The sequence below is a fragment of the Corvus moneduloides genome, chromosome 2 (assembly GCF_009650955.1).
Source record: "Corvus moneduloides isolate bCorMon1 chromosome 2, bCorMon1.pri, whole genome shotgun sequence".
Classification (NCBI taxonomy): Eukaryota; Metazoa; Chordata; class Aves; order Passeriformes; family Corvidae; genus Corvus; species Corvus moneduloides.
Window position 1 is genome coordinate 92,662,136 of NC_045477.1, and position 26,761 is coordinate 92,688,896.

At 40.3% G+C, this 26,761-nt stretch overlaps 1 protein-coding gene across 2 annotated transcripts in view; it reads right to left on the bottom strand.

The window, feature by feature from the left end:
* AFF3 (AF4/FMR2 family member 3) overlaps positions 1-26,761 on the bottom strand; it is a 318,221-nt gene that overhangs the window by 248,512 nt on the left and 42,948 nt on the right. For both annotated transcript variants that reach the window (XM_032100355.1, XM_032100356.1), the window contains exons 2-3: positions 19,661-19,781; positions 13,499-14,395 (exon numbers count right to left, since the gene is read on the bottom strand). In XM_032100355.1, the coding sequence (XP_031956246.1) occupies positions 13,499-14,395; positions 19,661-19,781 (1,018 nt within the window). The remainder of the gene's footprint in view (positions 1-13,498; positions 14,396-19,660; positions 19,782-26,761) is intronic.

Consider the following 26,761-nt stretch of genomic DNA (forward strand, 5'->3'; position numbering starts at 1 on the left):
GCAAGTGGAGTACCAGACAAATGCCTCCTGTAACAGCCAGGCTGTGCTTTCAGCTGCACCTTCTCCATCCCCTCCTCCTTACCTCACTCTTCCTCCCAAGTGTGGTCTTTGCTCACCCTATTAAGACTTCTTCCTCCCAAACACCATCTATGTTTTTCTGTTTGGGTACTTCTCTCAGCCTTGTCGCTATCTCCTTTCTTCAGGTGAGATAGGTTAATTTACTTTCCAGGCTTCTGTTAACCTTTCCTCTGCCTTTCCAGGGCTGATAGGCTCTATCACAGGATACCTCTTGCTGTGTGCTTGTACAGCACCTTGCATAATGAATCCCAACCTCAGGCTTTTCAAAAACATTATCAAGAATTCAAGCTTCTTGTCAAACCCAACAGAAAACCACCCTGCTGTACCTTTGCTGAAGAATAAGCAGGAAAGAAGAATATACAGAGCTGACCTCACAACTCTTTGCACCATCCTGCAGTTTCCCTCTATTCTGCACATTTAACCCTCAGCTGTAATCATGCACCTCAAAAGCCTACCTGAATCAAGACATTCTAATTTTTAATCTGAGTATATCACGGTTTAATCAGAAAAATTTTGTGTGTGCCTATTACTTGTTATTTAATCTGTGAAATCCAGCCTATAAAACCTGTTGGTTGAAAGATAAGCACTTTATTTAATATCCAATTAAATGTGGTCACCAGAGAAATCACAGCTTATGCAACTTTATCAGAAAAAGATTAATCTATTTCAGGCTTAACCCAAAATGTCATAAAAGAACTCATGAATTTAGATAGGAATCCACTTATTAGCCAAAGACATTTTCCTATTGAGTAAGAACAGTCTAAATTGCTGCCTATATTTATACTTGGTTCAATCAAATTTCTGTACTCAGTAGCTGTCATTGATTTTCAGGACAATTATCAAACAAAAATGATGAACAAACTGCAGGAACATTATAGAGTCTTTTTCAACTCCACAGTAATCATTAGAAAATGCACAGCCTGCTCATTGATAGTGCTTTAATGGCTCACAGGGTGACATCATCAAATTAAAAAGATAGTCACACCCGGAAGGCAGATTTTTTTTTAGCATTACAATTTACTAGTTTAAAGTTAATTGTATTTTGCTTGGTGTTTCAAAACACACAAGGCTGCACTGAAGTTACTTTTTGCATATTGTGTGATCATGCCCAAACCCATTATTTTAGGATAAGGAAGCAAATAGTTGAACTTATTTCTTTAAATTAAGCAGACTTTCTTTCCTGTCTAGAAACTGATACTCCTCAGTTCATTAGCTGAATTTTCCACAGGGCCTACAAAGGCACATTTCATTTCTATACTGTTTGATTTGTCTAGCTGACTTATTTTAAAAGAAGTATTCTATATTAAGATTATTGAATAACTATGTGGTTTCATCTTTCCACATTAATTATAATCTTCAGTAAGATATGTATTTCACAGTACAGACAACTTGTTTACAAAGAAAAGGTGTAGAGATGTTATCAGTAGAAATAGTAGAGCTGCAGTTAGCTGCTGGGGTGCAGCGATTTTGATTTTTGTCTTCTAGGTCAACCTGAGGTAAAGGGTTCAAGTGCAATGGCTAAAAATCAGTATTAAACAATGATGCTTAATGGCCTACTTAAAATGAGTTCAGTGATCCAGCCCCACTCCACTGAGTGCAAAAATACCTATCTGTAGTCAATGCATAAAATGTATCATTTAGAAAAGCTACAAGAGTGTAACTCACACCTGGCTACAGCAGATTTGCTGAACTGTATCTTCCCCTCTATGCTGTAAATTCTTTTGTGGTACTCTACAGATAAGGAGTTAATTTGCAAAGTTTGGCATGGATGTCAATTTTGTAAAAACTTTGAAAAAAATGGGAGGATGATTTACGTGGACAGCATCTTCCTGTCACTGAATGGCAAACAGAAGCTTCTCAGAACAGGCAGTGGATGTCCATTGGTTACTTTAGCCCTTGCTCCGAATACACAAAAATTCAGTATAAAGAAAACAGCAGCTTTATTTTGAGAGCCAAGCTCATGGACAAGAAGATGGGAGTGGGAAATGCAATCCAGTCCATTTCAAGAGAAGTGAATTAGGCCTGCATTTGGGTGTATTTTAGAACAGACAAGAACCTTGCTTGGGCACCACATCTAAGAATCCAAGAAGGTAGGGTTTGCTTCCTGTGTTGGTACTGTGCCAATCCCACAGGCCCTCAGATGCTGCCAGCAGCTCCTGGAGAGGCAGACCCCTGTCCCAGCTCTTGTCTGGCCACTGCACTGGACTGCAGGCAGCCACCAGCCCTCCCTGCCCAAGCCCACTCAGCTGCAAAGGCTTTGCTCAGCAGAGCTCTGCCAAGAAGTGGCAGCAGAAGGATTTGCTTCTCTGTGGACCTTCAAAGATTTGTGGTAGGTACTTTTTAGCTGAACTTCCCCTGTGGCAGCTCTTCATCCCGTGCTCTTTATATAGCAGCAATTAGCATATCTGAGAAATCCCCATTTGGCATGTTTTATGGTCTCCTCTCTGTATTGAGATAGTTCTGTAAGTTATGAGCAGAGATATGCCATAATTCCTAATGTACAACTGTCAGGAAATCACTCATGTAGATTTATTCACTGAACAGTTGGTGAGGAAACTGATTCTGAACAGGGAGCTAGAAATTTTAATTATGAGAGAGAAAAAAATTACTCAAGCACCTCAGACCGGTCAAGAAGCGCCTTTGATGCTCTAAAGATATGACCTGAAATTAACAGATTAATGCAGCATAGTGTTTCTGAATTCAAATCCTGGCTCCTGCCCCAATTTTTATCCCGTATCACTATTGCTGACTTTCTTCAAAGTAATAATGATGTCAAAAAACAACTGTAAGTATTACATCTGCACTTCTGGAACAAAACAAAGGAAGATTGAAGACAAAAGACAATATCCCTCAAGCAACAGCTTGTTGACCAAAGGAAGTTCATACAATGTAGAAGAAATATTCCTCCCTGTCAAACCCTGGTCTCGCTACCACTCAATGCAATGGCAGAACTCCTATTAATTTCTAGTGGAGGATGTGCAGTGAATAACTCAGATGGAAGTGGTAAACCATAAGTGACATAATCACTCAGGAACTGTCTCTGCCTCAAGTGACCTAAATGACAGGAAAAAATACAGTGAGAAGCATTAATTTGGAGTTTCGTAAGAAGCCCTTACTTATGCTTCTGTGTTAACTTCCATCTCCAGAGCAAAGTTATGGAACAGTTTCATGTGTCACTCTGTATGGGGTCATCTGTGGCACAGACATCAGTACACAGAACTGGGGGTTCAGTCTTCACGCTTTTGCACTCAGCTTTGACACCAACTCATCCTGGCTCTGCTTACTCTGGGCCTGTGGCCAGCCATGACTCTGTCCAGCCTTGGTCTGGGAATGGAATAAGGTGCATGGTCCAGGTGTGCCATCCCATCCTCTGCCATCCTCCCACATAATTTTCCATCTGATCCCTCAAATGGGACCACCAGCAAATGGGGCCAAGGGAAGCAGGCCTGTTCTGGCAGCAGCACCATCACAGAAGGTATCCCATCTGCCTTCACCTCAGCTAATCCCTTTTGTAACCAGATTTAAAATATTCTTTTCAGACACATCATTAATGCTTCTGAAGATCTTTGACACTCCCGAATGCAATAGATTACAGTACTAAAAAACACAGCATTTTTTGTTTATTGATAAGAATGCAACTGGGTGTTATCAGAAGCTATATTCTCTCTGAGCAGAGGTGGTGGGAAAAAAAAAGACCTGCTGTGTTTCAGAAGATGTCAGCTCTGTGTAGAGGTTGTTCACAGACATTTAGGCACCCTGTGTGAGCGTGAGGTTTTGCCTCTTCCACCTCCCACAGAAGCTACGTGTATCCACAAGCCCAGATTTGTGCCCTTTGCAGTACTGCTTATGGGGGGAAAAGGGGTAATGCGTTTTCCTCCTGGGACAGTGATATCACATCTGTGAAGGCGGTGATGCACCACCATCATCTAAATTTTTTTTCTCATGGGAGAGGACAAGCTTCTTTAGAAATAAGCACACCATGCAGTTTGATTCTTTTTCAGGGGTGTACTCTGGACACAGGTCCATTTCTACCCAAGAGCAGAAACTGCATGGGAAGGAAGGCTGTCCTGAGGCGTCCTGGTGGGAACAAACACACTACAGAAAAACAGTAACATTTTGGGCCCTGCTCAGGCATCTCTAACCAACTGAAAGATCTTGCATGCAGACTTTATCATAAATTATGATTGCTGCTTATGGTATTTTTCAAACTGTCTCACATTGCACTTGATCCTCCCATGAGGACAAAAATTTAGACCGTGACTAACTCCTTTTCGGTGAGTTTCCCAAAGCATAATTTCATTCCTTTCTCTTCAGGCTTCCACATAATTCTTTTCTCAGACTCTGTCACTGTTATGGAGCCCAGTTCATTCTTATGTCTTCTCCATCTATGTCTTTTTAACTCTTCCTGCATGCTAAACATAAATGATTTGGTGTAAGGAAGACAATTCATTATCTGCTAATGGCATTTTCCCAACTTGCCTTCTCACATTGCACTTGGTCCTTCATCCCATGCCTTTTTTCTAAACAGCATACTTCTGCTCTGGACTGCTACTTCCATGAAATCAGAAATTAACCAGCTAATATATTTTATTATTTATCAGATGTCTCTGATAATATGCTTTCTTATCTCTGATGTCCCTGAGATTGTAATTAAAATCAGAAAAGGCCTCTTGGAAAATATTGCAGAACTGCCAAATCATGGTCATTTTATACACTTATAACACTTGTTTTGATTGTATTTGTGATCAATAATCTCACAGCTGTCTTCCCCTTTTCTACTTCAGGTCTCAAAGTTTCAGCAGCCACATAAAGTTGTACCTGCCTCTGTGTTTGACTGCAGTTGTACAACCACCCTTAAATAAATGCAAGATTTGATTAGCAATAGATTATGCTGCTGGTATTTGAATACTAATAATCTCTAGCATGTGTAAGAAAAAAAAATCACCTTCAGCATCTTATTTCAAAGCAGTTACAAAGCAGAGAGTCTTCCACCCCATCTCTCCTTAAACATCTGTTAGTGGTAAGAGCTAACAAGAAATGCTCCTGGTTTTCTTCTCTTTCCAGCTACATAAGCTTCCCTTACAGCCATTTGCAGTAAACACAGAGGAGTATGAATAGCATTTTTTGGTTCTGAGAGAAAATGCTGGTTCTCAATATTCCTGACCTTGTGGCTCACTGGCTTGAATTATTTTTGTATATTTATCTTCTGAATAAAACGTGGTGAAGAGAGACTTCATGTCGTGCCTCCATTGCTCAGAGAAACATGCTGGTGGGGAGGGTATGAGGGAATTTGGAAAACAAAATGCTTGTAAGGAGCAACCTCAGCCTTTCTGGCATGCTGGTTTTGACCCATGAAGTAAAAAAGGTACCATATTTCAGAACATGGGACTGTTATATATAAAATACAATTAAGAGATTTGGAATGACATGAATATATAATGTACACATTTCTTTACAGATGCATTTTTCTCCAGACAGTCCGGTGCCTGCTTTAATTTGGAAGCTATCCATTTTCATACAAAGTTAACCAAGAGTGACAGGAAATCAGATGCTCACGTTACATATCTTTTCTGAACTTAAAAAAAAAAAGCCTCCTGTTAATTACTTTTCTAGGAAGCTATTTTGTGATACCACAGGGATAGATCTTCCAAATTCAGAAGTGCTACAGAAATGACAACTTTACAACACACAGTGTGAATAAAGTATGTTACCTGCAGATGTTTAAATGTATATTTGTCTTCATTTATTGTTATGTGACTATGTGACCAATAATAAAGAATTTAACTGCTTCTGGCCTGGCTGGATGAATTTACATTTACTGGAGATCTGACCTCTTTAACCTTATACATCAGGCGGCACATATACATTATTTATTTAGCTGGAATTAACAGCGATCTGTGAAGCTCACTGTATTTTCCTTTAGTTCTCTTGCTCATCAGTCGTACCTGACCCCTGTGAGTATGTTCAGTGGTAGCACTTTCATGTCATTCTGATTCATGAAAGACTGGGAAACTATAGAACAAAGAAGTTAAATAGTTTCCATAGATTTTTTTGTTTTAATTTAAAATATCCTAAACCACCTTTACATCCTACATGATCCCTTATAGATTGCTGTGAAGACTAAGAGTAGACAGAGATAGCCTACCTTGCTGTAATTATTGGAAAGGAGAATGTGAGCTGGTATTAATATAAGTACTCTGCAGAAGCAACAGGGGCTTGGACTCCTCACCTGACTGCACACTGACACAACGCTCCAGCATCATGCAGTGGGAGGTCTGGGAAATAGAGTGTGTCTAAGTATTTCCCCAGTAATCTGAACTCCACAGCAAGCCCACCCTCGCTCTCTCTCTGTACCCCGACCCTCTCTAAGCACTCTTTTGTTTATGAAGCCATGAAGCAGATGGAGAGAAGATGCTCAGCCAAAACTTCACACGGAGGACAGTTTCTTGTGCTGGTGGGAGCGCCGTGCTCCAGCACACAGCTCCTGCAACCACGTCCAGAAACGTCTGCTTTCTCCAACTGCTGAATACCTTACAGGCCAGGAAGAAATCCATGCTAATGGGGCCAAAGGTGGAAAAGTGATAGCAATACCATGTATCTTTTCAGGCACATTTTACAAAGGACATCTATTAGACTACTTTGTTTCTGGTCAGGAGGACTTTTATTACATGCAGTTATCATCATAAGCACTACAATGGATTGAAAAAAATCAGACAAAATGTGCAATTAAAATCTGGGGTTTGTAATTCCAGAAATCTTATTTCCTTCATCAATAACTTTAGTGCTTACCACAGGGAACTAAAGAAGCAATTAAACAGGGTTGTGGACATTTTTATGCATGCACTCTTGTATCAGCTCCAGAGCTGATTCATAAACCAAGCCACTCACTCTGGGCGATTAAAAACAAAAAGGCAAGACGAATTCAAGTTTCTCACAATTAATCATATTCTTACATCCACTGAGCTTTCCTTACTCCAAAAGTGGCTATTTTTCCAACTTTAGAAAAGATGGAAAGACCAGTTTTATCAAAGGGAAGATCCGACTTAGGAGAGACCCAAATTAACTGCACAAAGTATGTTTTCAATAATTAGAAAAAAACAACCTCAGGGAAAACTTGCAAAAAAACCAGGTGCAAACATTAAGGAATGTTCTTGAAAATCGTAAGTTTACATCTAATTTCATTGTATTTTTCTCTGATCATAATCATCCTACCAATGAAAAACAATGAGAAACAAGTGATTCACCATAGCAACAAACACACAGCACATACCATATGGTAATCAGTCCATACAGAAGACTTTGGAGACTATGATTCTATTAATTTTTTTTTCGAAAACCTATAGATAAGTTTAGCCAGTGGTTTCCCAGAAAAAAAAATATATACATATAGACAATTCAAAAGAGAAAAGAAACTTGTTTAACTGAGGGGAGAAACAGTAAAAGTAGGAAGCTCTAAAAGTAAAGTAAAGGTGTCTAAATAGCATTTCCCTTCTACAAGAGCTGTCATGGAAGAATAGCCAGAGAGATTAGGCCCACTGTGTTCACTGAAGCTGCCCTTGCACACAGTTGTTGTGTGCCTTGGCAGCTGCAGAATGTGAGAAAGGCAAAGGCTTGCATCATGACTTGAAAACTATACAAAAAAAAAAAAAATCCCTTCACACTGTGGTCTCCAATGTGTTTGTTAAGAGCATTTCCAATACTACTTTTTTAATACACTTTCTTTGCAGTCCTACTCTGTTGAACTCTGCTACATAAATACAGGCAGTAATGCACAGCCCTCCCACAGAAACACTCGAAGGTCCTGAATAACCCATGACTAGCAGGGAGCTTTGCACCACACTGCTCTTGTTGTGAAGTTCTTCCTGTTTAACATGGGAAAACATTCTTTATTTGTGGGGAAGGTCATTGCAGGGATGAATTGATCTGTGTCCTCTTGTAAATGCAGCATGAACATCAGGGAAAGAAAACATCTACAACTGGCTCGTACTTACAAGTACTCAAGTGCTGTGATTGCTAACTGGCTTCTCAAGCAGTGCAATTCTTCAGTGAAGTCGATAAATGGTAGAGGAGTATCAACACACTTAATTCTGCGCTTATGTCTCCAGCGTCTTCGGGCGCATCCTGAAACGGTGGCGGAAGAAGTCTGGACCCTTTTGCTAATGCATTCAATCCCTCCCTTCCTTTTTATCTAAAAAGCATCTTTGACTGTGCTTTTATTTTCATTTCTGCCTTTCTGGGCCAGAATTGAACACCCTGGGAAGCAGAGAAAAAAAATTGGAATTCTACTCTTAGTCCTGCAACAGTTCAAAAGGCTCCACTGCAGCCAGGGGCATGTGGCGTTATGCCTCTGAGGAAAAGCACTTACTCAGATGTCCTCTAAATGCTTTTCTCTCCTCATGAGATACTGTTTCCCGTCTACTGTCCCACAGATCCAGATACGTGGTATTTCCAGAGGAAGCATGCACTCATAATGACTACCTTCCCTATTTAGTTTACACTGGACCTTCTGTTCTCAAATGAGACGTATCAGCACATGAACGTGCATCTTCAATGTTAAACTGGAATGGAACTGCTTATTATACCTGCATCTTCTTAAAAGAGGCTGATTTTGATCAAATTATCAACATTGAGGCCAAACTATGAACAGTTTTTTCAGGGAGAGGAAAGAGTTGTGGGGTGTTTCTGTTTTCCATTAATATGTGGGGATAGAGCTGATAGGCGAAAAAAAGATTGCAGATTTAAAGGACACTTGCTAGCGTGTGTGCCAGATGCTGATAGCTATATATAGCCACTCAAAGGAGAGTGACTGCAGAGAGTATCTTATCCAGGCAAATAGGAATTTGCCTGAGTAAGATCAGGGCAAAAATAAAAAAAAACAATAAAAAAAACCCAACCCCAAACTCAACCTTTAATCTATGGTGCATTACTTCTGCTGCAGAAGATGTTGTGTAAGTACTCCGTGCAGTGAATAAGAAAGAACATGTCCTCATGATGACCTCACCTACATTTCACATAAATGCATTTCCAAATTTAACAAAACCAAATCTTCCCTTTTACCATTAGACTGATAGTCATTCTTGAATACAACCTCTATTTCTTTGCTCCATAACCCTTAAGAGAAGTAAGCAAAGGACAATAGATAAGGCTTCTTCAATGTAATAAAAAAGCAGCATGCAGCCTATGAGATGAAATTCAAAAACAGAACTTGGATATAAAGGACATGATTTGCCATCCTAGGTTTTTCTTATTGTTTCACTCAAGAACATTTTAGAAAAGAGAGGCACTTGATTTCCCTGCCTCTTTTCCTCTATACCCTGGTATCAAATTTTTCTTCCCTTTTATCCAATACAGTGGGTTTTTACCTACAGTAATATAATTTCTAAGTAGTTCAAAATGTGAAATAGCAGTACTTGAGATGACGAGCTATCATTTCTACAGAGCACTATGATAATTTTGGAACGACCAGGAGGTTGGGTATGGATTCTAATTAACACTGATGAACCTGGCTACTAAAGATTAAATTCCCAAATGAGTAAATGCTACCTTTCTACACACAGGTCTATCCAAATTATTCTCATCAAAACAATTAAAAAAATTTATAAGCTTCAGTCTGTGTCAAGGTATTGAAGGCTTTCCAAAACTGATTAAAAATATAAAATGAGGTATTGAACTGCATTAAAAATCAACCTTTTTCGTGTATTGAAAAGTAATGGTCTATAATTGTATTCAAGAGATCTTATTTCCAGTGAATAATAATTGTACTGCAGCCAACTCTGTGCCCTGTTTCTCTGAAAACCTCATGGAATGTACACAAGAGGGCTTTGTATCCTGCTGATGACACTGACACACATACTTTGTGTGACGCTGCATCTTATTCTCCAGTCCTTTACTTCATTATGTGTTTATTTTTTCACTGAAGGTTCTTTCAAACTGGTATACACAAATGGAAGTGCATAGGTATCACAGAACAGTTTGGATTGGAAGGGATATTAAACATAATCTAACTTCAACCCCACTAGCATGGGCAGGGACGCCTTCCACTAGACCACATTTCTCAAAGCCCCATCCAACCTGGCCTTGAACACTTCCAGAGATGGGGCATCCACAGCTTCTCTGGACATCCCTTTCTAGTGTTTCACTACCCTCAGAGTAAAGAATTTCTTCCTAATATCTAATCTAGACCTACCCTCCTTCAGCTTCAAGTCATTACATCTTGTCCTATCACTACACGCCCTTGTAAAAAGTCCCTCCCCAGATTTCTTGTTGGCTCCCTTTAGGTCCTGGAAGGTGCCATAAGGTCTCACTGGAGAGTCTTCTCTTCTCCAGGCTGAACAGCCCCAACTCTCCCAGCCTGTCTGCACAGGAGAGGTGCTCCAGCCCTCTGATCAGCTCGGTGTCCCTCCTCTGGATTCACTACAGCAGGTCCCCATCCTTCTTATGTTGAGGGCCACAGAACTCGTATTAGATAAACTGTTAAGACTCTGGCAAGGGGGGATACCAGCTCCTGAGTAAGGGGAGGGATAACCTTAGCAACAATACACGCTGGATGCTAGCTGGCTGGACATGAGCTCTTCAGAGAAGGACCTGGGGGTTCTGGTGGACAACAAACTGACCAGGAGCCAGAGAGGCCTCACACTGCTGTCTACATGAACCCCTAGAGCACAGTGACTGCCCTATCTAGCCCACCTCAGCCACGCACCTTTTATTTTAGCAGACACAGAGCTTCATTTCACCACCAGCACTTCAGGTACCCTACCCAAGCCCTCTGCCCCTCTCCTTTCCTGGTTGCTCTTAAGCAGCTTTCTGCCACTCTCGTTTCTGTTTCCATGTAGCTTCCAGGCACTGCTGTAGCCTCCTTGTCAGCCTGCTTTCCCTCACAATCATCCTGTATGTAATTTCTACTCTTCCCACTGTCACTGGGGATACTAGGGTCTTTCCTGGCCAACACCTTTAGCCTCACTCTGAACAACAGAGGCCTCATTTTGCCTGCAAACATTCACAGGACCATGGCACCTTTTGTGCTGCAAGTAGCTTAAAACTTCCGGCCCTAAGAGAGGATGGCAAACATTTGATGCAAAGGAGAAAATTTATGAGTTCAAAAGCGGAAATTTTAAAAAAAGATGGGAATTCTTACACAAGTCTACCAGAAGACTTATGATACAGATAATAGGAATGGAAAAACATTTTGAAATTAAAAGAAGTACGACTGAAAATCAAAGGGCGGGTGTATTAGGTAACACCGAATAAAATACTTTCAGTCTTGGCCAATATTTCTCCCTGTGGCAATATCAGTGGGTTACAAGTTTCCACTTGTGCCACTTGGGATGGAAAAAGTTAGAACAAAGAAAATATTAGGATAAATGAAAAAAAGCTGGTCCATTGTCTTTCATTGATCTTTCAGATCTAAACATTCTTTCATTAGCTCCAGTTTCAAATCCCAACACCGATAGTACCTACTATTTTTCTTCTTAGAAATTTGGCATCATTTTTCATAATAATCTTTTTAAACCACCAGACAATGGTTTTGGTCCATGTCCTTCAACTTCAGTTAAATGTTTATATTCTATATTTGTTATCAAATGCTTTTTCATTAATACTGCATCACATAAAATCTGTGAGAAATTGGTGAATATTTTAGTAGGTAACCTGCAGTCTACTCTGTCCTACTACAGTCTACACTGCCATCAGTATCTAAATGAGTTAGTTTGAAGTGATCTCAGCTATGTCTCCTAGTCTAGAAACTGCAGTATAAACTTATGCAGCAGCATGGATTACATACGACAAATCTAATCTTTCTTTCGGGGGTTAGGCAAATTGGGAATGCAAATGGTAAATCCTGAATTTCAGACAAACAAATGATTGCCTATCAGAACTCTTTCCAAACTAGTCCTTAGAGTATTGCATACATGCAAAGGGGGGAAATTTGCAAGAGTCAGATAATTGCCACAGGCATCTTTAATTCTAACAACACTTCCCACTTGCAGATAGAAGCACAAGTCTGAAAGAGGTAATAATAGCTAAATGGATATTAGTATCTGCCATTACCTGATCTATCTGCAGAATTACAGCAGTTCGTGAATGCTAAATTTGCTTATAAAATCTGGCTTAAAAGCCTAAAACAACCTCTTTTCAGGAACAACATATCACCTGCATGTTGTTTGGAACTGATGGAACTTTCACTCAGAGAAAAATCACAGAAGTAGTTGCTTCCAGAGAGATTTCTTTCCCAAACCAAATCCAAGGGGGAATACAAGAGTCAACTCCATTTCTGAAAAGCAGGCATTAAGAGGCCAGAGAACTCTACCAAAAATTAGCTTTTTCCTCACCTTTAACAATGCCAGAAACAAAATTTTAAGACTTAAAACATCTCAAGATGCACCACAGCTGTGAAAAAAGAGTAAAGAACCATTGCCTCTTCTCTGAGAAAGACACAGTGATTCAGTCAAATAGAGTCTGATATAAATACTGTAAATCGTTAAAGTCATGGGAGCTCTATCAATTTGCACAAGAGGATGATGTGACCATCTTCATATTGGCATACAGGCCTTTGAATACACCCTTGAACAATAAATCACCCTTTATTCTGCCAAAACGAATCACTTCCTTCCCATCAAAAAAGACCAAAAAGTCAAAAACCAGAAAATCTCAAAGTGGTAAAGCAAAGTGTCCTCCTGGCATAAGAGGAGAAAATATACATGTGGAATAAATGAATATACACTAAGTCCAATCAGACATATTTTATATCTATTGCTGATAAATAAATGTTGTCTAAAAGCTTTTTCAGACATGTTCTCATACTTGTAGCATGGCCAGGTGTACTGGGTCAACCCATTACACCAGGTTTCTACAGATGGAAATTCTTTAAGAAGGAAACCACAGTCTTCTCAGAAATTAGCTTGAAACACAAACAGATACTATGAACTAAAATGAGAGTATCATTGCTGTATTCTTCTCTATTCCACAGCTTTCATATTGTACAGGTAATTTATTTAGATTGTGAAACTACTTCAACATTGAGGATGGCAGAACTACTTCTGGTCGCATGCACTTCATTTAATCTTTGCCAAAGAGAAAGAAATCAATGAAATATGAACAGTAGGAAGCAATACACCTGCCTAGGGAAAAAAAAAATCCAGACTTTATGGAGGAGCACTCAGGAAAGAGTCAGTGAAATAATAAATACTACTAGAAAATGTGCCATTGTGGGAAGTGTTTGGGTCCTGAAGACAGTGAGCATTTTGCTGTTGAGATATCTTTAAATTACTGTGAGGCTGCTCTTTGCAATATACTACGTCAATGTTACCAAAAAAATCAACATGCAAACCAATATGTTAAAAACATGTAAAGAGGCAGGTGCAATAAGGCATCATCCATCCATCCAGCTATGGGAGTATGTCATAAGAAGTATAAAAACACTTACTTCTTCTTGCTTAGGAATGCTGAACTTGGTGATCTTTGACTTGGTCCTGGCCGAATCAGGCTTGCTGGAAGGCACTCCCCTATACGACTTGGTCGTCTCTGCTGGTAACTTCAGCTTTGGAGACTCATCAGGAGCCTGGTCTTGACCGTCCATTGGCCTTACATAAGCTGTTGGCTTCTGCTGACCCAGACTGGGCTTTGAAGCAAGAGAGGGTGGGAAGTTTTGGACGCAGTGCGCCCCACCATGCTTTGCTGGCCTCTCTTGGACTTGAGTTCCTCCTTCTGAGCTACAACTGAGCTTTGCTGGCTGCTGCACTCTATTGATGTTGTCTCCTAATGTGGCCCTCAGCGAGCTTTGCTGGGCAGTATTAGAGGAGGAGGAGGAAGAAGAGGTGGAGGAGGAAGAGGAGGAGGAGGAGAAGGAGGAGGAGGAGGAGGAGGAGGAGGAAGAGGAAGAAGAAGAAGAGGAGGAGGAGGAGGAGGTGGGACTTGATGCATAGTGTTTTAGTTTCTCCAAATTGGATTTTTGGTTTGCCAGTTTGAAGTCACCCTTGTGTGACTCCAGCGACCGGTGTCCGTGTTTGCTTGCTCTCTGCTGGCCTTCTGAAGCGCCATTATGCCCGGCCTTCTGCCAGCCCATTGTGGTACTTTTGCTCTGCTGGGCAGCTAGAGATGCTGGTGTGGAAGAAGTAGTGCTGGAAATGGGAGGAGGAGGTGGTGGTCTCGAGTCTGCGGTAAGATGTTCATCAGGCTTGGGGAGAGGTGTCTGAGGAACCCCAGGTTTTGGAACCCCAACGAGATGGCTCTGGTTTGACCGGTCAGTTAACAAGTCTTTCATTTCATCATAGTTGCCCAAGGTATTCTGGATGCGATTGGAAAGCTCATCCCCCTTGTTAGTCTGCAAAACAAAAATCGAGTATTCTGCAACAGTCAACATAAGAAAAACAAAACTCCCTTCATGCTTCTGCTGAAATCCTTACTGAAGTAAGACTGCCTTATGCAGCAGTGTTGAGGGATGAAATCGAAAATCCTTATTGTCTCTGAAGACACTTGTCAACATCTTAAATCTACCCTGAACTGGAAAAGCTATAAAGGGCCTTAGAGTACATAAAAAAAGAAATCTATCACTGATACCATGCTGTAGTTAAAGTATATTACCTGGAAACTGGAAAATTTATTACTGCAACTGCACAGAATGGTTTGGATTAAATCTGACCATGATAAAACTTTTCCTGTAGCCCAATGCAAGCTCTCCTTCCATCATGAATGAAAGCACTGCATTCCAAATTTCTTCCCCTGCCTGCATAAGTTTTCATAACCATCCAGGAAGCCACACAACATCCCATGCAAGCACTGAATGGATTTGTCAGTGTAAGCCAGCCAAATGCTCTGAGGTGACTTGAAAACAGCTTGTGGGAAATGGGAAAAGTACAGATTATGTCCCTTCTTTGAAAATGCTCTGACAGGGTGCTCATTCCAGGGCACTCTCCTCTTGTAAAAAAAAAAAGGTGAAGAGAACCCTTGCCAAATTCTTCAAATTTCTCAGTGCTTGCTGTGCATAGCAGGGGGAATACAGCCACCCTTCCTCCCCTTTAAGATTAATTATTGTCTTAAAAATGACCCATTTACTTCCTGACTGAAAAGGCAGAAGCTTCACAAAGAAATAAAACAAGCAAATAAAAAATACTGGAAAAGATTGAAAATTCTTGCTTTAAAAAGACACTGTAAGCAAAAGGTTGTATCATTAGCATTTTTACAGCAGAGATTTTTTGAACCCTGCCAAGATTCAGGCATGTGATGTCCTTTGCTTTACGTTTTCAGAGGAAGACAGTAAGGAGGCAGTGGAGTTCTCCTTTCTATCTTCCAGACATGAAGTCTGAATGGGAAAACTCCTGTTGGTTTCAGAAGGCCAAGCTTTCATCTCAAGACTCTCTGTTTTAGAGGAAAACAGAAAGAAGGAGAAAGAAGGAAGTATAGGAAGTGGAGAAGATCCTCTTAAATTTACACTAAAAAACCACAAAAGATGTAGCAACCACATCAGTTACTCTGGAAAACTGGGGTATGTAAGGGAAGGTATTTAAGGGAAACTCCCCAGTCTGGAATTGGTTTTTTTTAGGGTTTCCTAGTACAAAACCTGAACCCAGGCAAAAATGCACAGTAAATGAGTGCTGTGATTGCCACATGCAAACTTTTAGAGGACTACAGTGGAGGTATTCTTATATCTAACAGTAGAAGCAGTCCTGTTTTGCTTAAAGTTTTTCCCTGCAAATTTCAAGGGCACTACCTTGCAACATGTAAAATACATTACACCTAGCCTTCTGATATGTTTTTGTTACTCTGCTAACAGAGCTGAATATATATCAGTAATATACACTGAAGGGGAGGAGGAAGGGAAGAACTCAGAAGTCTTGCATTCAAAACATTGCATTGGAATCTTGGAGTGAGATGGCTCAAGGCTCAACCACAACAGCCTGATCTTCCCTCTGAACATGAGGCTGTTACTGTCACAAAGACAATAACCTGCTATAGAAAAAAATTTGAAGCATCGACTCACAGATTGCAACCTGCTTCAAAAAAGGGTGTTCCTTCACTTCACAGGAATCACATCAATGTCCTAAAGAAGAGGAAACTATTAATGAGGCTAATGATGCAGGAAGCACCACATATATCTGAAGAGAAAGAAGGCTGGAGATACACTCACGTGTCTCCTGAAGTCAATGAAATAACTTCTACACTTGGGCATCTCCTTGACCAGCAGAACTGTGTTCCAGAACACATAGAAAATTTTCCTTTTACCCAGTGCATCTCTTTATGCTTCCACTGGATCCTCCACCTTGTGTAGATACCTTGTAGAGAAGTGTTTTTTCAGCTTCCCTCTACGGAGGGAAATCTGCCCTTGGGCCTGTACTCATTATGATTCAGCCAGAGTGTGTATGAGGTTTCTTTCTCTGCCAGGAGCATGGCAATGATGACCACCAAATGGAATGGGGCCCCTGGCACCCACAAGTCTCCCACAGCATAAACATCTTGTGAGGACAGCTCTCTACCTGTCTGCTTCTAACTCCATGAACACAAACAAATCTGTGTGCAGGTTTTGCCCCTAAAAGTCCAACTTCCCTAAAAGGTCTATTTTTCCTGATGGCTGCTGTGTGGATGGAAAGGAAATAAAAGCTTCATTGCAGATTATCTGTAGACTACCAGTAGCTCAGAGAAGTCATTAGCTTGTCTTCTACATGGATGTGATGTGAAGGTCACGCATAGACATCTCATATTGAGACATCCCAGATAAGAATAACAGCAGCAGACTGGTATCATGGCATATGCTGACAGCTGGTCTGTTTTGTTTATTCCTTCAGAAAACACTGGGGACAACTTCAGGTGAGATATTGTGTTGAGCTCATCTCATACAGGAGGGCTCACCTACATCCTCTTGGGAACATGATGGGATCTGAGGTAACTTGTTACGAGCTTTAGTTTGTCCTATTATTTTATCTGAAATATTGCTGGCCTTATTTAAGCATTCCCACAGGGAAAACATGGTCAGAAAATGAATAAGTAGGAAAAGCATTTTGTGCAAATATGTCTAACTTACAGTGCTCTGATATTCTTCTGCAATGCAAGACAAATCCAAGCATTTGAAAATGGCAACATATAACACTTCTAAAAATAAACCGGATGGCTGCATGGAATGCCATCAGAATTTTTTTCTTCACTAAAAGTACCTACATAGTTAACGAAGCAAGGTATTCTGTCCAGAAAATATCCAGAACTAATTTCCTACTTTTTCACCCCCCTGTAAAAGAGATTTTATGTAAAAGATACTGGATTTCCTGTAATCCTTCATAGAGGGTTGCTATGGATACTTAGAACAGGATAAGGGTCAATCTGAAGAGTCAGAATTTTTGAGAAAATTCAATGTTACAGCAGTAGTGATACATGTCAAGGTGAGAGAGGACATAAGATTTAAGAGATATCCAGTCTGCCTTTGATTTTCAGATATGGTCTTCTGAGTGGCATATCCTTTGGCTCTAGCTCCTGTTTCTCAAGCTGTGAAGAGGAATACCGAATTTAATCAGAGCTTGCAGTCAATGTCTGCTATAACTTCATTACCCTCTGGAAACACCTAAAAGGTGAACACGAGCTTTAAAGGGAGTACGAGTGGGTCCCAGTTTTGCTTTTGCAGAAAGGTTTCCTCTTTTACAGTTAGGCTCTCTCCACCGTAAGATGAAAATGCCCAAGCCACAGCTCTTTCCCCACCCCACTGAAGGTCCACAAATACTTGGATGAGTTCAGAGAGCCCAGTGGTCCACTGCCAGTGTATACATGGCATTGAGAGTATGCCACTGAAAAAGTTTTGATGACCAATACTATCAGAATGACTGATCACCCCAAGCAACTCTGTCACACCAACATAGCTGTGGGTTATACTACTGTCGTGGGCTTTGCCTTTTCCCATGTTTTCTTGACGATGTTAGCTGTAGGATGTATTTCTGGAGCACCTTCTTTACACGTTTGTTCAAAATAGGGACACAGTGTTTAAAGATAAGAAGAAGGAATGGAGCCATTGCTCTGATTGCCTCATAGGATTATCCACTCAGTATCCTCTCTGCTTCTAGAGATGGCAATGATTTTTCATCCATTCCTATTAAAGCTGATGGAATTATACTGTGGTTGCACAGAGGTGCCTTCTGACATCCTAACTCAGAAACTACTGGTGTGTCCATGGCACATCACGTCTGTGCCATGACAGTCAATACACTGGCACAGAAGTAAAAATCAAAGTGAACAAAATATGCCAACGATACCACTTTTGTAAGTGATTTGAGCTTCAGTATTACCAACTTGAGGCACCACGACAAAATAGTACCAGGGGCCCAGCAAAAGGCCAGGTTCTTTTTGTGTGCAGTCTATTTGACTGGACCAAATGGAAAATCATTAAGTCTTCACTGCAGCACAGCCCTCAAGAAACACCAAGACAAAGCTGTCTTATGCTTTCCAGGCTTTCTTCCATGGATTAGCCCTTGACTAATCTCACGATAGACATCTTCAAGTTGGTCATTGAGGAGTTCAAGACATTTGACATGGTTTCTGAATGCCTTTGTAATGAATCTGAAATCCGGGCAGCTGGAGGTCAGCTTCAAGGCAGGCAGAGCTGTGTTCCATCAAGGGACATGGTTTGAAAGTGGTAGATCTTTCTTTTTTATTAGGGACTAAATACAAGCAACAATCTGGAGGAAGAGCAAGCTAAAAGCTGACCCTGGAGCACAAGAATTAAAATGCAAGCATGGAAGTCAAAGCAGAAGCCAGGTGCCAGGTCCCAAATAGATCTCCTGGAAAGAGGCACTAAAGCACCCTAAGCAACAAGGGCAAGTGATGCTGCATTAAAGGAAAGGCTTCACAATGTGGTAGCCGTAACAGTAACTTGGACACTTCTGGAAAGGCGTAGCAGAAAATAGATGATGATGTTTTGATGCATACAGGCAGTCATTGGTTAAACTGAAGGAGAGGAGCAGCCCCTGTGGGATACTGCTCTAATCCTGTTCACAAGGGTTCCATTTTCAAGCTTCTGCAGAGTGTACAAGGCCCTGCTTGACCTTCTAACAGGGAGTGATGAAAGACAGTTGTGCCTCATCAAACTGCTGTTACCATGAGGAACACAGGGAGTTGGGACTCCTAAGCTACTTCTGCCTTCAGTGAGGGAAAAACATGTTTAGCAGACACCATTTCTTATTATTTTGGTAATGCTTATAAGGAAGAAAAAAAGTTATTTCACTACATTAACCTTGGCCAGGGCACAATGTTTAGTGTATTGCTTGATCTTCACACACTATTCTTACACAGTTGTTTTCTTCTAAGTATTGCAAAAAACAGGACACCTTCACCTTCACCTCCTAGTTTTAATTCCATCTCAAATATTGCTGGGATATTTCTAGTTTATTTCACTCTTCTGTGCTGCTGAACACTAGAAGAAGCTTTTTACACACATATATATAAATATATATAAAATCTGACTCTCTGTGAATCATGCATGTTCTCTGTGAATTTTGGGAAGCTAGCACTTGTGGGCGGGTGCTGAAACCTGGACAGTGCCTTCTGCAGGCTACATTTTTGTAGTGTGGAATAAATAAATAAACAAAGATTCGCCCAGCTGGGAAGCATCTACCTTGTACGGTTCACTGAAGAGGGAATAGCTCGTGTTAAACGCGCCATTGTCCTGCTGGGCCTCCTGATTTCTCCTTTCCCATTCTTTCCTTCGCAGCACGTTTCTATCTGGCTCATAGACACTGGAGTTAGAGAAAAAAAAAAAAAGATAAATAGTTTTTTTAGAGTTAAAAATTAGAGGGCAACATATAAACCAGCATGCATTTAAAAGTTAAGAACTCTGTTTTGCAGACAGATGGCAAAAATAAGCACAAACATGAATCAGACGAATGCCAGTTCAAGTAGGCTGGGGAGGTTGAGGTCTCTGGGAATGCTGGTGCTTTCTGCACACAGAGAATAGATAATTAAATTCCTACAGAAAAATAAAAGAGAAATCACATGGCAGGATCTAGTCTGTACAGAACTTCTCTGCTTGCAATGTGACAAAGGAAATATCTAAGCAACTTTGACAAAGACTAAAAGTTCTCTTAAGGCAGATAGTAATTACAGCAGTGAGTAAATAGAAATTATGAACACATTCCCACTTATGACATATCCTCTGAGTGTTGTATGAAAATGCTCCTTTTTTTCACATGGATGTGTTTCTGTAGCGATTCTTTCATTAACTAGCTCCCTAAAGAGCTGTTAAAACTATATGCTGTAGTGGTTTCCACAGTTAGGTTGCTTCTTCTGATCTCTGCTTATCAGCTAAGTTGTGAAACTACTACTGAAACAATTCCTCTTTCTGATGGATTTGACACTACCACAACCACACAACATGAATAAATGAATAGTGACACAACAGTGTATGTATGGCTAGTAGAGTGTAGCCAGAGAGAGAATAATAAATCACTGCATTACACAACAGTATTTATTTTTAGAAATTAACAACTTTAGCTCCGATATAGACATTCAGAATAAAAATTAACTTTTTTATTTTCATAATTCCAGTTTAATACATGATAACATAAACCAGAGAATCCTTATTTTGAATTTCCACAGACCAACTTTCAGGCTTGCACATTTCAGCTGATTATGTTTTATTCTCCTCACAAAGGAAGCCAATATGTTTAACAAAGTTAATGTGTTATTTCACGACAATGTAACAAGTATGCTGATTCCTATTTTGCTTAGCTCAGCTAATGTTTTTCTTCTGGCACTGTAAATCTGTAAAGTAGGAATATATATTAATGTCATGTAAGTGCACCATGTGTTAATAAGATAAACGTTGTCTTGCTAACCAGCTTCCCAGTTAGCAAAACATATGTTGCATTGGCTACCCACGTGATGCTACCTAGTATGCCTCAGGCAAGGCAGTCAAAAGGCCAACAGCTATCTGATTCTAATTCGAGACTTGAGAGAGCTGAAAATACACAGGATATGTTAGATGCTATTCGTATTTAAAAACAATGCCTCAACAGTCACTAAATGAACACAAAATCTTTTGCTTGCTTGTTGATGCTGGACTGCAGAGTACCCTTCTGATGGGCCTGAGGGCAGATGCCAGGGGCAAAGCATGGCTCTCAAACACAGGGGTTCATTGTGAAACACAGGGTTTCAGTGCAGCAGGTTGGAGACAGTGTCCAAACACCATCTTGTTTACAACCACTTACAGGTGGTTGAGGGTTTTTGGGTTTTTATCCCATATTTTTCATGAGCATTGCATGATATTCACACCAACATCCTCTCCTTGAAAAGCAGCATAATGAGGAGGCAATCGTAGGGGTGGAGTTTTGGGCATGGAAAATGCCTTCCTCCAAAAAGAAGGGAATGGTGAAGGCCTCTCCATGGGTTCCTGGGAGTGAGATCACCTGCTGGACATGCTGCACATGCTGCTGAAACCAGAGGCAGAGCAGTTGTTGACCGCTGTGAGAGCAGAGGTCTTCAGTTACTACATCGTGCCATCGAGCCTACTCCCATCAGCTGAGTCAATTAACAACCTGTGTCTAAAGCAGACTTTCTGCCATGCTGAAGAGCTGTTGTTAGGTTGGGTTTTTCTGGAGTTTTAAGGGATCAGGTTATAACTTCATCCTCAGCTACCTGGCCCCATCCAGAATCTCTTGACTCTTTGAGATGCTCTGCATTTGTACTCTAGCCTGCAGCCAAACAGAGATGGGCAGCTTCCCTGAGATTAATTATAATACTACTGGTCTCTACCCAATTTCTAGGAAGTAAACAAGTGCAACATTCTTCACTAGGCCTCATACAAACTTAAAATTCACTGATGTGATACTCCTAAAGTGGAAGAACATTTTTATCCCTTTATTGGATGGAGATATATTTGATGAAGACATACAAGTCATCAGGTCTCTGAACCCCCTTCTCAAATGAGTTCACTGCTGGCAATGCAATACACAACCTGCAGTAATTCAGAATGATTATGCAAATGTCAGAACCATGTGACAATGCCTAATAGGCCATCTATAAGCAGTAAGTTAGGAAGAGCTACAAGTCAAGAGTTGTGTTCCTTTGGTAATACCAGATGGCAAAATGTCTAGCATTTGTGAGGCTGCTCCTTATTTGCATGAACATTGCAGCAATCACATTTCCTTGAACGTATGTCATCAAATGTATTTATTTGTTTTGGTTCAAGGAGAATACTGCCAACTGCTATAATTGTCTTTATTGCAAACACTTCATTTAATGGAAAATGATTCTTTTTAATAGATTTCTCCTTTATTTTTTTTAAATTTGCAATTTAAAACAATCCCAGAGGTACACATACCTTTTAATTGTTTATGGTATGTCTCCTTTCAAGAGCTAAGCCACGAAGAACAAGCTCATGAAAACCTCATGACTTTTTCCTCATTGCAGCATGTGTACATATGTGAGTCATATATGCATATATACGTGTAGTATGCATGCTCAGTTTTGTAAGACTTGGAATCAAAGACCATGCAAACACTCATCTCTCAAAAGTCAGTGTCATTTGTATTTGTTTCATACAGGTCAAATTCCAAAAGGTTGAATTTAAATAGTTTTTAAATGGTACACTGTTATTTTTAAAATGCTGCATCTGTTTCAAGTTCATGCTTAAAGGACATGAACCAGAACATGAGCAACAAGTCAAACACTTGCGAAAGTTATATATGAATAAAGGTTGTATTATATAAATTAAATTACCTCAAATTTGGCACATTGCTTTTTTGATTTATCTCAGCCCTAAGGTGTGCCAAGACACATACTGGATATACCAATGAATTGTGCCTAAGTGCCAGTGTCTCAGGCTCAAAGCACTTTCAGCACAACACCACCACCCCAGTCACAGCACCCCTACCTTCTCTGCTTCTTCCAGGATACTTGGAATAATTTCACTCCCAGATATTTGCCAGATCAGATTTCCAATGGATAGCTTAACATCTCAAGAGTAGGTATATTTAATGAATTTTGACCTGTTGTGATACCTTTTGGCAGATTACCTGGGCGGTCCCCAGTCTTTGGCCATGCACAAGGTGAGTGTGGCTCCCTGTGAGACCAGCCTGCAGAGGATAGCCCAGGGTGCTGGTTCCTGATGGGAGGGCGGTAGTGGCAGCAGCCTCCCCACAGAAGCACCTGCAGCTTTCTTCATGCTACTCCTGCCATTGGAAGGAACCACTTCCTTTAGTCCTTAATTAGAAATAGACAGAGATGGCTCAGGGGACAGCCTAGGAGCAGAGCAATAATTTTACCTGAAAAACCTGGGGCTGGATTTAATCTCCTACAAAGCCCAAAGAGTTATGTTGTCTCAAGCTAGGCTGAAAGAAATCATATAAAAAGCCTAGAGTTTTAAGCGTTGAAAAATCTCCTTTTCTCTCCCTTTTTTTTTTTTTTTTTTTCCTAAAGCACACTATTCCTGACTCAATTTGCCTCCCTCAGGTATCACTTTTTGGAGCAACTCAAATAAAAAGGTCTCATCTCCATGATGAACGAGGTGGTGACAGTGCACCAACATATCCTCCTGTCCTTCGGTTCAGGAACACCCAAATTTGCATTCAGAGGAAGATGTCCTTTTCCACAAACGAAGCACTGCACCCTCACAGAGGAATTACATGCCTTCGCAGGCGGATGGTGTGCATTAACGATGCTGCTTGACCTTTTCAGAAACCACAAAATTGCAGCATCACGAAGGGGAGATTCTGGAAGGGTACTGTTATTCTGTTACAAGATCACCATCCTCCTAACAGCTGGCATCTTTTGAGGCTGTTAAAGACACAGGTAGGTAAATTGAGGGTAAGATTGCTTTCTTGGCATCAGTTTATTTTCTGGAAAAGGAAAGGGGCTGTGACCTAGCCAGCCCTACCAGCATGACAGAGGAAGGCGTTACCATGTGTATACAGAGATGTGGTTGCAGTTTCTGAACTTGTTATCATTGGCAGCAACCTGCAATCTTACCTTTGCCATTCCAGACCCTCCAATATAATTTTCCAGTCCAAAGACTTAGCTCATTATTCTCTGAATTGTGAGGGCCTTGCAACACCCACATACACACTCACCTTCCTTCTCCCTCCCCACGCACATAAATACTGCGATATAAATTTAGCAGGAGTAGCTTGTTTGTTTGCAGTTAATGTTTTACCCAGGAGGCTGATCTCCTTCACCTTGGCAGCTACCTGTGGCACTTAGCACAAAACATTCAGAACCTGAAGTCTAGACATATTAATTACAAAAGCAGAGCTGATGCTTCATGCTAACAGGCAACTATTTCTTAAAATGGCAAACCCACAGCTCCTGTGGGGTCCTGGCAGTCTTTTGCTAGGGAAGACCAAGTTCCCAGGGCCGAGCTTCATTCCCAGATTTTATCAACCCGCCCATTTGTTCTTAATCTGACCCTTCTTCTTCCATAATGAAATTAAAAAGCTCCATCAAAACATCATCAGACTACAACACCCACTCCTGGTGCCACAGGAGTGACACCATCCCCAAGCTGCCAGGTGCAGTCCAGTCCATATCAGTACAGTGCTGATCATGTTCCAAATAAAAAAAACCCCACCTCAGAAACACAACCCATACTGTAAGTGACTAAAAGATATGGGCATTTCAAGAATAAACCTAGACCTGAGAACAAGTTTTCTGCAAGGACACATATATCTTTGAAATTAAATTTTAGCACACGGCCATTTTTGAATTATGAACAAAGTTAGAACTGCTTCAAAGCCATGGAAAACAGGCAATATTTCAAGAAAATAAATTTTAAAATGGTTTACTGATTATTCTCAACATTTCCCCACAAATTTTAATCTGGCACACAAATCAATATACTAAATTTCAGGCTGAAGTGAGGACATTTTCTTAAATATTTAATAGTCTAATTCTCCCCTGAATTACTACATTTATGCCAAAGTAGCTAAATAGAGTAAGTCAAAGGAAAATCTTATACAACACCATAAAAAAGCAGTCCAACCCTGATGCAGGACAGTGATTATGAAACAATTCAGAATGAAAACAGGATTCTGAATTTTAATGTACCATCATTCTTGTATCTCTGCCATATTTTAAAACTCAAAAGGACAAGTCAGACTGAGACCCTGTAAAGGCAACAGCCCCAAACATTTTTAGAAAATAGTCTTAACTCTAATGATTTAATTACAACAATTGAGGTTATCTTGCTTGCTGAATTGCTGTGCTTAACATAATAGTGTTATCATTTAATGCCTATTTTCTATTTCACTGTCAATGTCCATGGTTTTTGCTGGCCAATTTCTAGGTACCAGTTCCATTTCCAGATAAGTATAAATGGTATCTGTTTGGAAACTCATTGCTAATGGGGTATAGGGAACTCCCAAGATACAAAATCCTTACATTTTTGAGCATTAAATGTTTTCCCCAATGACATTTGAACTATCAATTAAATTATAACAAAGGGGCTGCCTTTGATGAACAAGTGGCATAATCAATAAAATACCTTCCTAGGTTGCAACTGGCTATTTTTAGACTTTTTATCTATCTTAAACAGCAGAAGTTAATTTGAGGATTTTTACAGTATTTTTTCCCATTTACAAACAGAAATGCCGTGGGGTAAAGCAATTACTCTGATTTACTGTTTTCACTTTGATTGAACATAAAGATGTAGCAGGGTCTCAAAAAAGCAGTAACTTAACAAACTGTGCTCCTATCCACAGACAGATAAAGTACCTATTTTGCTATTTCAAAGAGTTTACCTCCAGGCAGCAGCACAGAGCAAACATCAATCAATGACATGTGTCTAAGATGAGATTGATGTTTACTCTCACAGCTTTTCATCTTACATCCAATAAATTATTTTTCCTTCACCAAAGTGCCTGGTTAAATTTCATTTTTCACTTTGCAGTATCAGTTTTAAAACTTTAGCTTCCAGCAATTTTAAAGCTAGGATTCATAGATGCTTCAGCTTTTACAGCCTGTTTATGATTTGTATTAGCCATGAAACACTACCGACCAAACATGAATATGATCAGGGGGAGCTGAGCTGGGGCAGCCGCTCGCACGGTGGCAGGTGCAGGCTGGAAGGTGTGAGATTACTTTAATTATCTGCCTGGAAATTCCAAGTCCAAAACAGGGAGCTGTATTTTCAGGGGCAGATATATCACATCCACCAAACAAATGAATACATACATATCATATCTGCAAAATCAGCATCGGGGCGTTCGGGTCTGGCCTTCTGAGGGTTAACACTGGGCAACTGGAAGGAACCAAGGAAAGGCTAATTGTGGATGCAGTTATTACTTTACAGGCACTCATACCTGACATTCACAAAATATAAGTGCTTTGCAGGCAACCTGACTGAATTTTAAATATCGAAATGCTGAGAAAACCTAGGACTGCAGTTAGGACTGGGATCCAGGTTGTTGAGTCAGAGCATCACAATTGAGGAACATTAAAAAAAAATCCAATTCAGTTCAACACCTGCTTTTATAACAGTACCTCTTCCAGCCTCGCTACAGATAAAACATGCACATTGTCTTCCCTCAGTGAAGTTTTGGTCAATGAGAGAAACCGAGACAAAATTCTAATTTATTTTTAGTTTCAGGAAAAATAACTTCATCATACGATGAACATACACCAGTCCAAACTTTACATTACACATAGATAATCAAAAATTCACCGTTCTGTATTAATAGGCAATCCTATTTTCAATACCTTATTATTTTCTTTTTATAACCCTAAA